We start from the raw sequence: 16231 nt of genomic DNA, 5'->3' as shown, positions 1-16231 counted from the left end.
CGGGCTGCGCTTAAGATACTGTCAATGTTTGGGTCAACATACGTCTGCGAGTCTGTGTTCTCTACCATGAAACACGTGAAGTCAAAGCATCGTTCTGTTCTGACTGACACCCATGTGAAAGAACTGCTTCGAGTGGCAACGACGGAATACAAGGCAGATTTGAAGAGGATTGTTCAAGGCAAGGAATGTCAGAAGTCCCACTAAGCAACATGCATAGTAAGTGCACACAATATTGATTGCTGTATGACTGGCCTGTGGTATTAGTACTGACTGAAGGAGTACATTTCTCTCATGTTGGTGTGTGACATTTACTATTAATCTGGCTGAGCAGAGGTGCGTGTTTGAGCGTGTGTGTCTGTGAGGGAGAGAGAGAGCGAGGGGGGTCACATGTATGGTACACATGTGTGGTCATGTGTATGGTGTGGCTTTTTTTTGGTAATGCCATGAGTCCCACTAAGCAGCATGCATAGTAAGTGCACACAATGTTCATTGTTAAAAATGACTGGCCTCAGCCTGTGGTCTTAGTACTGTAGGAGTAAATATGTTGGTGTGTGACATTTACTATTAATCTGGTTGAGCAGAGGTGTGTGTGTGTGAGAGAGAGAGAGGAAGGGATGGGTGATGTTCGTGTGCCCATGTGTATGATGTGGCTCTTTGCGGTAATACAGTAAAAAATGTGGCTCTTGGTCTCCAACTGGTTGGCCACCCCTGTTCTACAGGGTCACAGGCAAGCTGGAGCCTATCCCAGCTGACTACGGGCGAAAGGCGGGGTACACCCTGGACAAGTCGCCAGGTCATCACAGGGCTGACACAGACACCCATTCACACTCACATTCACACCTACGCTCAATTTAGAGTCACCAGTTAACCTAACCTGCATGTCTTTGGACTGTGGGGGAAACCGGAGCACCCGGAGGAAACCCACGCGGACACGGGGAGAACATGCAAACTCTGCACAGAAAGGCCCTCGCCGACCCCGGGGCTCGAACCCAGGACCTTCTTGCTGTGAGGCGACAGCGCTAACCACTACACCACCGTGCTGCCCGGCTTTAAAATAACTAATTTAAAAATTAAATTCATAATAAGAGAAACAAATATGTGCAGGATTTTTAACAAAACCACGACAGAGTGTTCCTTAACTCCAGCATCATAGGGTTAATTTTTTTTGTTTAGATTTTTACAGATTATTATGCATCTGAACAAGGGAGGAGAAATAATCCCAATAATTCTATTTCACAGGAGTTTGTGTATTGAAAAAAAAAAAAGCTGAATAATATTGAACAAGTTCAGTTAAAACTAAATAAAGAAATGTCCAAGAAATTTAAATCCCCCCCCCATGATGCAGGGCCTTTTAGGACACTCTATAATGCTTGGTAAGCAAGAGAAGGGTATTAATCACAGAAGATTTTGATGCCCATTGGATACCCAAGCTTGAGTCTTTAGTCGATTTGGATTTTATTTATTTAAACCCCTTTACCAAGGGTGCCGATATTTCTGAATCGGACAGTATACACGCTGTTACTCATGTGTGTTTGTACCTCTGCAGGGTGAGGCTCAAGTTTCCCATACAGGCTTTGATCTTGTTCTGAGCCTCCAGGTGAGTCATGGTGTCCGTGGCGATGCCGTCGATGGACAGCACGACGTCTCCTACGCTGATCTTCGCTTTGGCTGCTTTTCCTCCATCCGTTAACTGCCCAAGAAGGGGGGGAAAAAAAAAAAAGCCCACACAGAGATGAGAGATGAATAACTCTGCAGCATCACTGCAGTATTCCCTACTGCTCACTAAAAGGTCATGTGAACTTGGTCATGCCTCTTGGCTGCACAATGAAACAGTCATTTGTCTACGCTGTACAAGCAAACAGCTTTCAATAGACGGCACTTGTGTTTTGTTTTGTTTTTTTACTTCTATCAGTCATCGGTTAGCTTAAAAATAGCTCAGAATAACACCGCAGGAGTCCTTTCCATTTGGACACCGCAATAGTGTCTCTGAGGTAAGAACAAAAAACATGTAATAGAAGGCTAATTATATGGTAGGGTAGAAAAACACCACTTATTTTTTTAAACCAACTGTGTGCGTGTTTCTCAAATCATAGCACGCATGCGCACGCACCTCCAAATACAAACATCCACCTTGCCGACAGCACCAAGAGATGCTCATATGTGCCCGCCGAGATGAAATACGACTCCGAGGAAAAGAAGAAGAATTGCAGCTGGAATCTATTAGGGTGTAAATTTTACTGTGTGTTGCACTGCTCAGAGTTTTAGTATGCTAGAGTCGGTTGCTTTATCAGATTAGACCTTAGACCTGACACCCAATTATACTCCAATGGAGAAAATAATTCTTCGTCTTGTTAGTTTCAGACCACTTGCCAGCACGAGAGGTCTACGCAACTCTAAACTACAGTCATTTATACAGCTGTTACAAGAGGGGTTGGCATTTACCCATGACGCCAAGCCAAAAAATTTTCAGTAATTGTTATAAATAGTAGTAATTGCTGTGCAGGTTCAGTAAGTCTGCCCCAAAGAATTTACCTTGTGACAGCAGTCTAATATTAATCTGCATTTCCAAACAAGCAATGTGCCCAAGACTTTTGTACAGTACTGCACATTTATGATTGCAGCTCAAATTCTTTCAAAATGTCCAATAGCTAAAGTGTTAAAGGAAGACCGACTTTCAGATTTAGGTCATAAAGAGAATTCCCCCCCCCAATTATTTTTGTTTAGTTGACCGAAAGCTACTGAATTTGAATCACAGACTTCCAATTTTATTTTTTTCTTCTTACTTTTTTTAATAGAACAATTTAGGGCCACATGGCCCTAAATTCTCCGCTATTATTTCTTGCTTCACCGTGACAATCCGAAAGAGACTGCGTCATGCATCACGTGGTGGGTTTTCCCCGTTCACGCAAGACATTGTGGGATACACATCTGAAACGGGAAAGGAAAACCGAGGACGCGAATGAAACGTGAAAGACCGACTACAGTAACGGAAAGCGAAAAGACGTTGTTATATACGAAGGAAAGGAAACGCAGGACAAAACTAATAAATAATATCGGCGCTCAGCGAGCACCTCGGCGTGAACGACAGAATGATGGAACTGTCAGTGCACGATCAAGGGATGGCAGTAATGCAACACTGGATGCCAGCTACTGTAAAATCCAAAAGACGACGACGACGCCAAAAGGTAAAAACACGTGCATGCGTACACCGGACTTCCTCTATCTGCTGGACTGGATGAAGCAATCGATTTCATGCACATTATTTGCTCAGGAATCCCCTCAAATTAAAACAACTTCCCAGCCACAGAATGGCCTGGATTTTTTTTTTAATTACAAAAATAAACGTACATCACAAAGACCAAATTTCAGAGGGAACTAAATTTCACCGGTTTTATGAAATTGAAACGCTGTCTACTTTTAAAGTCAGAGTTTTCTACATGTGGTTAAAGACGCTGGTACTTTTCATCACTAACGGTGTCTAAGAACTGCCTCCTTTCACAAACTGTTTGACGTTACAGAGGACCAGCCACTGACTTTTCCCCACAGCAGGGGAGAACAGAGACTTGGTACAAGTTTTCAGCTTTTGTAGATTATGTGAAATTCTTTGCAGTCACATTCGAGAGTATTTATTATTATCCCCTCTTACCACAACATTAGTTTCCCAACTTGTCACATATACTGGCCTTCAGGCTTCACTTTTTTTGTTATGTTTTGTGGAGAGACATGAGACATTGAGGGAAGATATTGGACAAAAATAAAATACCTTGGCCGACATGTTTAATTTTTGTTTATCAAAACTTGTCCCATATGAACTGTATGAACACAATGCTGGTACAGTGATAGAGAAATGTCAGTTTACCCAAAACCTGACAAGACCAAAAAAATTTGTTCCATTCTCAAGAAGGAATGAAGAGTTTAACCCTCCTGCAGGGGCACGCCTACATTTTTAAAATAATTTAATATTTGTAAGCCACAAGAAGGAAAAACACCTCACACACAGCAACTAACGTGAACTGCCCCAACTCTCCCCATCTCATAGAATGGAGGTGGAATGTGAAGCAGAAAATACGAGTTTTGGTTGACAAACACTGAACTGCACAAACTTTACTGCAGTTTCCAGCTTCATGGCTCCAAAGTTACTCAAAGGGTCAACATCTAACATCTGATGTAATTCTTTTTTTCTTTTATTGAGGTTTGCCACAAATACATAAATAACAAAAGTGGCAGGAGAAGAATACAGGGCAAAGCCCCAATTAACATTCAACCCCTAACAAAACATATTTAGATGATTAAAAACAAGAAAAACAATAAATATAAAAAATAATCATCAATTGACTAAGTAACAAAAATCTCATCTCATTATCTGTAGCTGCTTTATCCTGTTCTACAGGGTCGCAGGCAAGCTGGAGCCTATCCCAGCTGACTACGGGCGAAAGGCGGGGTACACCCTGGACAAGTCGCCAGGTCATCACAGGGCTGACACATAGACACAGACAACCATTCACACTCACATTCACACCTACGGTCAATTTAGAGCCACCAGTTAACCTAACCTGCATGTCTTTGGACTGTGGGGGAAACCGGAGCACCCGGAGGAAACCCACGCGGACACGGGGAGAACATGCAAACTCCGCACAGAAAGGCCCTCGCCGGCCACGGGGCTCGAACCCGAACCTTCTTGCTGTGAGGCGACAGCGCTAACCACTACACCACCGTGCCGCCCAGTAACAAAAATATCCAAGTTAAATAAATATAGGTCATGGTGCCCGGTATGAGTACAATCTTGAATTATAATGGCTACGAAGTAGTTTTTTGAACTCAGGAACTGACGTAGACTGCTTTATAGAACTGGGGAGACTGTTTCATAATTTTATAGTTCGAGGAAAATATGAGTTAGTGAAATAATCTTGCTTATGCGACGTAAGAGGACAAAAAGTTGTTAAAATCATAGTTACGAGTTCTATAATGGCTGGTTGCAGGTGACAAAAAATTGACAAAATTTGCTGTTATTATCCCAACCTTGAATTTGAATAGGAGGACTAAGTCATGTATCTCCCTACGAAATTCTAGAGGGAGTAAATTTAGCTTACACAGCCTATCATTATACCGTATGTTAACTCTACGGCCGGATAGTTTAGAATAAACTTTGTGGGGCGACGCTGGATGTTTTCCAACAGCTTTCGATGTTTAACTGTATAAGGGGACCACAAAGGCGATTCATATTCTAATACTGGCCTAACTAAAGTCATATACAGCAACTGCCTAGTTGATGCATCGTAAATATCACGCCCACAAACGCGCTTCACAAGACCTAACACTTTGTTCCCCTTAGCACAAAGTTCCTCAATATGGGTAGCCCACATGAGCTTATTAGAAACAATCACCCCGAGATCGAAAGTTTCAGAGGCCGTTTCCAATACCTTCCCAGCTAGTTGATAATTATTTGGAGTCCCTTTACGTGATCTCAGCTTTGACATGTGCAAAACCTTGCATTCAGAGATGTTAAACTGCATGCCATACTAATCCATACTCCAGTCATGGAGACAGTTCTCAAACCTGACTGGTTGAAATTAAATTTGAGAACACAAACTGTCCCAAGTCTCCCTGCTGTCCCCTACACTAGCAAACACACCAATATATCTGGCTACAAACTGCTTATCCAGGTAAAACGCACAACCCACCATGGGTCACGGGAGTTTACTATTTAAATAGTCACCTTGCAAACTATAATCAGTAAATCTCAAAAACAAAATAAGTGTAGGCTACTTACTATATGCAATCTACTCCAACCTTGCCCCAACTACTCTGTAATCCACTGTTACCAAGCTTGTGCTATGATGAGCATGACCACTATTTTGGACTTGTTGCTCTGTTAAGGACTGTCCCAGTGCATTACATTACAGGGATTTAGTCGACGCTCTTATCCACAGCAACGTACAAAACGCCCAGAGCAGCCTGCGGAGCAGATGCCTTGCTCGAAGGAACTTCAGCTATTCCTGCTGGTCCAGGGAATTGAACCGGTGACCTTATGGTCCCAAAGCTGCTTCTCTAACTATTAGGCCACGGCTTCCCCATCCAAATTAAACGTAATGCATCGTAGCTATCAAAACCAAGCCCATTAGTAAAATAAGGAAAAAATATTCCATTCCATGACGAGATTAAATCAATAACCTTTGTGTTATCGATTTGTCCTTTTATTTGCTGACTGCTCACGTACAGACTACATATCGTAGGTTGTCTGGCCGACATAACTTTCTAAAGAAAAAAAAAAAGTAGGAGAGAAGGCTTTTGAGACTTGTCTGAACAGCAGCATTGTTGCAAGTAATTATTTCAAAGAATGGCACTTCAATTATTTGTATACTCTGGACTCAGACCAAGGAACAGTCAGAGGAGGAAAAAAGAAAAAGTGTGGAGTAAAGCATTTTCCTGAGGGATGTCTTCCTTCGAGTCCAATAACTTAATCCAGTGGGTCAAAAAGAAAGCATAAAACATCTATCTTGGGAGTTGATGTGAAGAATTAGGCATAAAAAGGAAAAATGGGTTATTTCCCTTCATGCAGTGCAGCGAAGCCCAAAAGTTGTGTTCTGTAAACGATTAAAACCCTATTAATAAACAACGTGGCTGCTACGTGCTGTCTATATCTACTGTCAGAATGGCATGTTCTCACACAGTGGCTCTAGTGTTCCTGCGTCGTCATCCTATTATAAACAGCCTGACTGCATTGCTCTGGACTGATCAGTACGTACTTCCCACACTTTCCCCATGAAACGTCCGCAGAACTCAGATCAGCACTTTGGAGTCTAGGACGCCAGACTGGATCCTGTAGATGTGCCTGGACAGGAAGAGCTCTGTTGAAACCATGACACCAGGTCGACTCAGCCCCTTGAGGCATTACACAAGCATGTGTACAGCTTGTAAATCAATCACCGTTCCTGTTCGTTCATTGCCTATATAGAGCGTCCCCGCACATGCTCACGTTCTGGCCTGTAGCTGTAAAATGAACAGGCACAACAGGCTGACTGGAAATCCTGGTTTTGGTTCAGTTCAAGTAAAAGTTCTTAAGATAGTTCAACAGGTCGAATATATTCCTATCAAAGGGAAGATCAGGCTTTTCAAAAAAAAAAAAAAATCACCTGAATCTTATCAAGCAGCACACTGAAGGCTCAAAGTGGATTAAAACAAACACAGATATAACTGGGATGTCGGAAAATTGAGTGCTAAGCGGCAGAATACGGTAAAGCGAAAAGGAAGGACCCACTACAGTGACCTCTTCAACTACGGTGGGGGAACCACATGAAAAAGGAAGTCGACAGGAGAGAGAGTTATTGTTCCAGGGCTTCTGCAAAAGTGCTTCCACTTTTTGTTTCTTTATCATGTAAGCTGGAAGGACCCAATTACTTTCAGGCAGCGAACACGCACACAATGCGGTTATCAGAGCTGAACTCACATAACTGCAGTCTTCCTTATGGGCTTAACTGTGCACCAAAAAAAAAAAAAATTAGAGCAGGAGGCAGAGCTGAAGCTTCTGATAAACACAGTCATCCTGAGCCTTAGTGGTCTCAGTGAACAGATTTATTTATAGCATGTAGTTATCAATCTCCATCCTCTCACCAGGAACATATTACGGTTTTCTCTACAAGACTTGGGTCAACGAGAGGGTCAATAGGAGGAGGGTAAAGTTCAGGGGAAGGCACTCGGCAGGAAGAGCGACTCCAGGCTGTGAAATACGCCTCGTTGCCCGTTTTCGACATTTCTCCTTAGACGCCTCTGAGTCAGAGGTGGATGCTTTCAGGACGCTACCGATTCTTGAACACAAAGCTTCAAGCCGTGTGACGCTGCAGTTGCTCACCAGACGTTTGCCCAGAAGCAATGAGTCACAAGTTTAACTACGACATGACAAGGGTGGAGCAGGTGCAAACAGTCCCCGGAGAACTTACAGCAAAAAAGTCTATTCACAAGGTCGGGGGAAATAGTTGAACCCTCTCACTGATTTTTTTTTTTTGGGGGGAGACACAGAACGACCCCAAGCACACGACCAGTCATGATTCCCATGAGCCTTGTTTTAATAAAAATACTATAAAACTCTGTCTTGCCTGACATAATATAAACCTTCATATTTACATAATTAAACAGTGCGTCTTCCTTTACACACCTATTACATAAATTTTACCAACCCCTTCAATTAGCCCTTTAACTAGACATTACAAGATATTTCAAGCAAGTGCCCATATAAAACATTTCCTCCAATCCCAAGCAATTAAATTTTCCATTTTCAGATCCGGAATGGCACGTCTTCTCCTGCTTCTTTTGGTGTGTAAATGTTTTAACGGCACTGTGTTCCACCTCAAATGAAAAGCAAGGAGACAAACATTCTTTGTTTGACTTGGTATAAAAGCAACGAAACGCTTCTTGTTACATGTGTTTGGCAGCTGGAGATGGCCAAATGGATGAGATACTTCCCCCTTTTTCCACTCCGTAGACATTGACCACAGTGCATAAACCATGCTGGTGGAGAGGCGTGCCCTGGCGTATTACTTTTGTGCAGCGCAGTAAAATGTTAATGGACGATTGTTCCACTCGCAGAGCACCCCAGTTTTTCTCCTTTTATAGTTGTCTGAGAATGTTTCGTGCCACATCACCCACACCTCTAATCAGGAAACAAGAATGCATCACATGCCACTTCTCTGCACCAAGAGCCCACACTGAGCACACTAACAAATCCTTATCGTCCATCAGGACACCCAGGACCTAAACAAGCTGAGCTTATCTGCATTACAGATCAGAACTCATCTTCTTAAAAACACAGGACTCCGCAACTTTCCCCAAAACAACTCTCAATGCCAAATGTAGGCACACCAACACACTACATTTAATTAAATGGTATAGTTACTCTGTAGGGACTGTGGGAACCCTTTATAACTCTTCTGCAGTTCTTTACAGCTCCACCATATAAGATGACAATCATGGTAGAGAGAGAAAGAGAGCGAGAGAAACCAAACATGCAGCCACCCATTGGAATAGTGTAACTGCACAAAATAAATTATGGTGTACCAGTTAAGGGCTCTTTTTCACCCAACCCAAAATCAGTCAAATTCTATTTAAAAACTATTTTATTTGGTTTCCCCTCACAAATTAAGGCAGAGTAAATAAATGGCACCACAAAACTCTCAGAGACTCTTCGTATGTCATGGAGTGGGTTTTTGTTTGTTTTTTTACGCTTTTCTAGTCATGAGTTTCAGAATCTTGGCTGCTGCAATTGGATTGGCACGTCCATCCTTCTTACCACCGACAAGTTTTCTAGACGATTAGTTTGAAACAGTGTTTGGTGAGTAAACAGCACCAAAACATCTGAAAGTGTCCTGCTGCCCCATCAAAAGAAGATTGTGAGTTTGGATCCCAACAAGGCCACAGCCATCTGTCGTCAGGAGCCAAGAGAGTGGGATGGCATTACTCTCTCTTGCCAACCGTGGGCATTGATGAGCTCATGCATGTAGAAGAGGGTGGATAGCACATTCCTGTGTGTGTTACCCTGCCCTGTGACACAGCAGGAACGGTATTTCAAAAAAGACATCGTTGACTAGATTCACGTGTGTCTGAGGAAGCATGTACAAGCCTTCACCCTACTCGGTTGATAGCCGTTGTATGAAAATAGAGAGCTGGCTAGTGGGTCATGATTGGCAACTGACCAAATAAAGTCCTTCTCCTGTGCAAGTAAATGATTCTTGGCCATGTTTGATGGAGGGGAAGAAGGAAAAAGGTACAAAATTGAGCTTGGCTTGCAGGTCTAATTAATTGGTCATTTCCCACAGTCAGGACAAATCAGAGCTAAATCACATCCTCACTGCAATCGAACCACATTAGTGTTGGTTTGGAAATGACCCAAGACCACCTCTTACAATCAATCTCAGAACAGCTGTTCTGGTCCCTACCCAAGGGCTCAGGTCAAACAAACTAAAATGGACGCCTGTGCATGCTCAAATCACCATCAAAAACGGGAAAAAAAAAAAAAAGTTATCTGGAGACATAACCAACACTAAAACCGATGACTCCGAACTAAACAGGTCTCTGCTCAAACATGGACAGCAACTAGTAGTTTCCTCGTGCTGCTTTTGTATTCACTCAAAAAGCTCAAACAAAGCTTCTTTTAACAAGCACGCTGATAAACATGCTCAACATTGGCAACCAAAGTGGGTTAAGTGTGCAGTTTAAGATGAAACCAAACACATTCATGCCACTAGAAGGTCTGGTGTTCAAACATAATGGGAAGTTCAGGTACAATAACTACTATCCATCAGGTCTTCCAAACAGCACCTGTAAATCCACAAAACGAGAAGTTCTGCAGAATGAGATCTTGACATATGACTTAGAGGTGTGTGGGGGACCATTCTGGGGGACCTGCTACCACATACAATACTGTCTAATGGTTGTAAACAAACAAGTAGGTAACTGAAACAACCAATGAACTCAAATTACCTTTTTTGTTGGGTACCACTGGATCCCAGACCCAAGTCACACCTAATCCCTAGTGTTCTTGTCCGCTTCTGTAAAGTTCAATAATTGTCAGTATCTGTGAGTGTTTCAAGCTTTGATGGCTTAACCAAAATTTGTTCAATTTGGCAAACTGAATCAGAAAATGATGGCAATGTGTCTGGCTCAGATCTTCCCTTTTCTAAAACCACAAGAAACAAAACAATAACCCAAAAATGGCTGAAATCTGTTAACTGTTCTAGTAAATTTAATTGTGTCACAATTTAGCTCGAAGGATTTAGCAGCAGAACAGGAATGCACTCGACTGCATAAGCAGAATCGAAGTGACCGTTTTTCCCCATGAGGCCCTTCACATGATTTGTGGGTCATGACGGTGATTCTCTGTCAGCAGCTGATTTCTGGAATCACACTTTTATAGCGTCTCGGCACAGAAGACGATTGTGAAAGTGCTCTGGCGTGTGCGTTAAAGAGACCCGCGAGCTCCTTATATGGAGCGAGGAGAGCATCCGAAGCCAGTTGTCTCCCTGAGAGAGACATTGTGTCATCCTGGACTGAGCACATCTAAGAATGCTGAAGCACGCAGGGTGGTGCTGATATACTCATCATGTGTTACATCACTTCAGGAAGGCTGCCAAAGAGTGCAAGACTGTTAAGCCTTTTGCACAAGATATGTGAAGAAAACCTGAATTCAATCAATCAAACTCATCTTGTGTTAAAAAAAAAAAAAAAGTGAATAAGTCAGAAAACTGATTTAAAAAAAAAAAAATCTAGACTGTCCCAAGCAAAAGAAACACTACAGTAAAAGCCCATTTTAGGTCACGTAAACCAGCCGTGATCCAGCTGCATCAAATCCGTCCACCCCAGCACAGCGAGTTGTTTTTGTGAACAGAAACACCTTAGTAAGAAGAGAACACTCAAGCTCGAGCATTTTTCCACGCTGGTCCTTTGGCATTTTTCCTATGCGCCTTCATGCCTGTGATCATTTCAGTCAAACCCGGTGAAGCACATGCTGGCTCAGAGAAACTTTAAAGAAAAGAAACTTTTAAGTCAGCTTCTATGGCAACGCAAACAAAACAGAGCATTCCACGGTCTGAAGAAAGCCAGCTCAAAAAAAAAAAAAAAAAAAAAAAAAAGTGTGCCCGGTGGAGGCAAACCAGTCGCTGCCCTCAGAGGCACTGAGGTCAAGGAACCACCTGATGACCATGTGGTCCTGTGATGAAGCAAAACCACTAAACACTACTGCAAATGATTGGGTGTACATACATAGGATGCTGTAATCAAAATCGTGTGTGTCATTCTTTCAATATGCTACTTCACAGCAGACGTCATTACTCTAACGTCAGATACACTTCTGGAAACTGACCATTTTCCATTGTCAACAGGACACATGCACACTGGGTTAATGACTAAGACTGAAATGTGAATCCTACTGAGAGGAGGACATTTCTAAAATTCCTTCCGGGGGGGGAATTGGACAGGACACCACATCTTCCCATCCTTATTCTCCCATTACCTTTCTAATTAACAAACAGTCTTACAGGAATAGTTAGACAGATGGACAAAGATTTGTGATCCCTAGTAGTGACAGACCAAAAAAAAAAAAAAAAAAAACCCACCCCGGGTGTTAGATTTACAGCCATCATCAAAATAAAGTGCGTTATTTTCCAATTAAAGTATATCCTGAAGTTTTATTCCTCTTACACCACAGTAATTTGCCAACAATCTCAAATCATATTTAATCTTGTGAAAACTACTTAGCTTCTGTTATAGCAGCTTTGGACACTCTTGAAACCAGAAAGCACCAACTCTTCTGTCCTGAAGACTTTCCTATGAGGGAAAACCTACTGACCGGACACGAAAGACTCCTTCTAAAAGATGTTAATCCATCCATCCATTATCCGTAGCCGATTATCCTGTTCTACAGGGTCGCAGGCAAGCTGGAGCCTATCCCAGCTGACTATGGGTGAGAGGCGGGGTACACCCTGGACAAGTCACCAGATCATCACAGGGCTGACGCATAGAGACAACCATTCACACTCACATTCACACCTACGGTCAATTTTGAGCCACCAATTAGTCTAACCTGCATGTCTTTGGACTGTGGGGGAAATCCACGCAGAGACGGGGAGAACATGCAAACTCTACACAGAAAGGCCCCCCATCACCCGCTAGGCTCGAACCCAGAACCTTCTTGCTGTGAGACGACAGCACTAACCCTAAAGATGTTAAATAACATTTAAGATCATGCGCAGTGTCCATCATGATACTATAGAAACGATAAGCACGTTACTATAAACCTGTGGTCCGAATTACAGCCGAAACCACCGTCAGACCTGCCGTTATAGAAAATGAAGTCGACATCATCTCCGCATCCAGAGCGGACAAAGTGACAGCGCTTATTTATCAATTTCTACAGCCCTGAAATGAGGACGGTTGTTCGTTCTTCCGAGCTCACTCTAAACATCTGTTCTTGACCCAGTCGATAAATTAACTCCAGAGATGCCTTCTGTATAGCCGAATTCCCGTCGTTGACGTCCCGTCATCCAATCTGCCATCTTGGCCTTTCTACATAGCGCTGCTTGTCAAACAAACCAAAAAAAAAGTTGTCAACGTGGTAAATGGAGTATATCTCAAAAAAAAAAAAAAAAAAAGGCTGCGAGGAATGATGGATGGGCTTTTATTTGGCACTCTTGCCACACTGAGGATTAAATCCAGATGAACACGCTGCTGAAATGTTTTGCTGCGAGTTCAAGGACCCGAGTTGGAGATCAGGGTAAGCTGAAATAAAAGAAGGACCACAGTACCCAGAGCTGCCATTTTATTACCTGCACCTGCCTCGTACCATTTTATCACCAATAATATAGGTGCTTTTTTTTTTTTCCCTGACTGTAACCCACCCAAAATCCTGTAGGACCTGGTAAACCCGTACCAGCAACACACAACAAATTCGATTTCAAACTTTCTCTCCAACATTCCTCTTTCGGGCCACAGAACACCTGATCGCTTTGGTACACTTTTCTGGCCACAAGCTTCAGAATCCTGCAGGTTGCTCTCTGCATTTCCATAGATGCACAATAGGGTGCATCAGTTGCCCTCACTTTCATAAAATCTGATGCATTTTTGTTTGGGTGTTCCTTTTCACCAATAAAGACAGCCTGTAAAATTTTTTGACCATATTCAAAAGTCTAATGGTGGCACCATGAGGTTCATTTTTTGCCAAAAAACGCTTAATGTTTTCGCGTAAGGTTTGAATCACAATGTTGGACTCCATTTATTGGTTTCTTGTGAGCCAGAGATCATGTTGAGAACCTTTGCAAGGGATTGAGAAGCATTAATGTGATTCATAATACATTTGTATTGTTTAAAAGTAGTTGAACAATGATTCAATGAACAGCTAAAACTCAAACTGTGCTCCATAATATTTAGAATATGTACTAAAAATGTGTATCTAAGACATTTGGTATACTCTATAAGGTGCCATAATGTTTCATGAAAACTGATTGAAATTGTCATAAAAGTCAAGCAGCTTTTTCCATAACTGAGCTCCTGGTGCCACCATTAAACTTTTGAATTTTGTCAAAATATTTCACCCAGTGTGTTTTCTTACCAAAAGGAACATAAAAACAAAAATGCATCATGATCGGAGGACCTTTTCATTTTTAGGGGGCAACGGATGCACCCTAATGCACAATTCTGTGCCGCGGTTTACAGCAAGAAAAACTTTTAAAGTAAGTGTTTCAGAACAAGTTATGATGTTCATGACATCCTGTCTTTGAAAGTTCTTAAAAAAAAAAAAGTTAAGTTGTGCTGAGTAAACACAATGTTTGTCCATACAGACGACATTTTTACCATAATAAATCGCCACTTTGTGCGTACAGCTCTTAGAAGTACACACGAGCAGAGTCTTATCACCAGAACGGCACTGATCATGGCCTCGTGAAGACATGCAGGTATGAGCCTTTCTGTACGTTTAGAATAAACAAACTGCATGAACAGAGTTCTCCTGAGAGAAGGCACATCTGAGAGCTATTTGAGCGATCCACTCATGGTCAATTCATCAACAGTGCTGTTTGGGACAGCTTTAGCGTTTCCCTGAACTTCAGCCGGATACGGGCCTTGATAATCAGCATTGGTACTTATATATTTTTTTTCCAACTGAATGAGAACTATTCAAAAATAAAATTAAACAAGGGCAGCTAGTTGTTAAAAACCAGCTTTTTAAAAAATAAAATAAATTCTCTTCAATTTGGATGCAACCGAAATAATTTTCCCTTAACAGTTTTGTGGGAAGTCAAACCTTCCAATTTTGCCTTGAAATACAGCTTTCATGTTTGCTACAGGACTACAGTCAAATTTAGGAAGTAGAAAGTGCCCGTGTCCTTGGGGAAATTCACCCCATTTCTATAAATAATTTTGAAAGAGTATAATGTAGACGTTTATAGCTCCAATAGTCTCAAATAGTTCTTCAGACTGCAGGAGCTGCCTGACAATCCAGCAGTAATTTCGAGTGGTTGAGACTAATGTAGAGTTGGAAATAGCTGGTGCGGTTTCTCCGCACATCAGTCTAATACAGTAAATCAACCCCAAAAGTATTTCACCCTCAAAAAGGCAGTTGGGAACTGTCTTGAAAACATCTGTGCAATTTAATGCCATAGCCACAGCGCCCTTTGGCACTGTGCTGCGGGATGTGCCTGATCTTTTTTGTGAAGAGTATTCTGAGCTTTGGGTTCATCTATAAGGCTCAGGTGTGCTGCCTGTGACATCATGATGCAGCCCCAAAACGTGCACACACCACCCACCCACCCACCCGATGGTTGTTCAAAAGCAGGTTCGTTTCAACCGAGTCCCCAGGGTTTACATACTTCAACATTACCCAGTTTTAAATTTATCAGTTATTTGTAAGGAATAAACCACTTAGGGGTGTGCTGTTATAAGAAAATAAATCAACAGCTGGGTTGTGTGTAGCAGCCTGACAGAAATCAGAGTTACTTTCACCACCCCAAAGTGTTTTATTCCTCTTACACTACAGAAATTTACCAATGATTACGATGTATTTATTAAAGAACGCCACATACTTTATCGGTTTCTACTTGCATTTAATTATGTGGAACATCACAAAACATGCTATCGCTTGCATTATGATTTGGAAGGTTCCGAGTATCAAGAGAAGTTCATTTAGTGGAAGAATGCTAGCCTACGCAGGTCCCAAGTTATGGAATACCTTGCCACGAGAACTTAAGTCATGTATAAATATTAACAATTTCAAGAAACAACTGAAAACCCTCCTATTTAAAGGTAGACTGCCTTTCAGATTTTAAGTTTAGGTCATAAAAAGAATTCTCCTGACACCCAGTTATTTTTGTTGAGTAGACCAAAAGCTACTGAATTCGAATCACAGACTTCCAATGTTATTATTTTTTTTAATGAAACAATGAATTTAAGGCCATGTGGCCCTAAATTCTCAGCTATTTTTTCCTGCTTCGCCATGACCCGATTCAAGATACTACATCATGCATCACGTGGTGGGCTTTCCCCGTTCGCACAAGGCATTGTGGCATACAAATTTGAAACGGGAGAGAAAAATGGAGGACGCAAATGAAACATGAAAGACCGACTACAGTAACAAAGTGAGAAGAAAAGACGTTCTGTTGCGAAGGAAAGAAAACGCAGGACCAAACTAATAAATATCAGCAGTCAAAAGAAGAAAGTAAACCTGAGCATGCGCACACGGACTTCCTCTGTT

General features: G+C 42.0%; 1 protein-coding gene across 3 annotated transcripts in view; it reads right to left on the bottom strand.

The window, feature by feature from the left end:
* pdlim5b (PDZ and LIM domain 5b) overlaps positions 1-16231 on the bottom strand; it is a 94389-nt gene that overhangs the window by 60552 nt on the left and 17606 nt on the right. For all 3 annotated transcript variants that reach the window (XM_060908132.1, XM_060908133.1, XM_060908134.1), the window contains exon 3: positions 1539-1690. In XM_060908132.1, coding sequence (XP_060764115.1) covers positions 1539-1690 — 152 coding nt within the window. The remainder of the gene's footprint in view (positions 1-1538; positions 1691-16231) is intronic.

The sequence above is a fragment of the Neoarius graeffei genome, chromosome 25 (genome assembly GCF_027579695.1).
Source record: "Neoarius graeffei isolate fNeoGra1 chromosome 25, fNeoGra1.pri, whole genome shotgun sequence".
NCBI lineage: Eukaryota > Metazoa > Chordata > Actinopteri > Siluriformes > Ariidae > Neoarius > Neoarius graeffei.
Note: the sequence above shows the minus strand (reverse complement) of the source record. Positions and strands in the feature narration are given on the sequence as shown.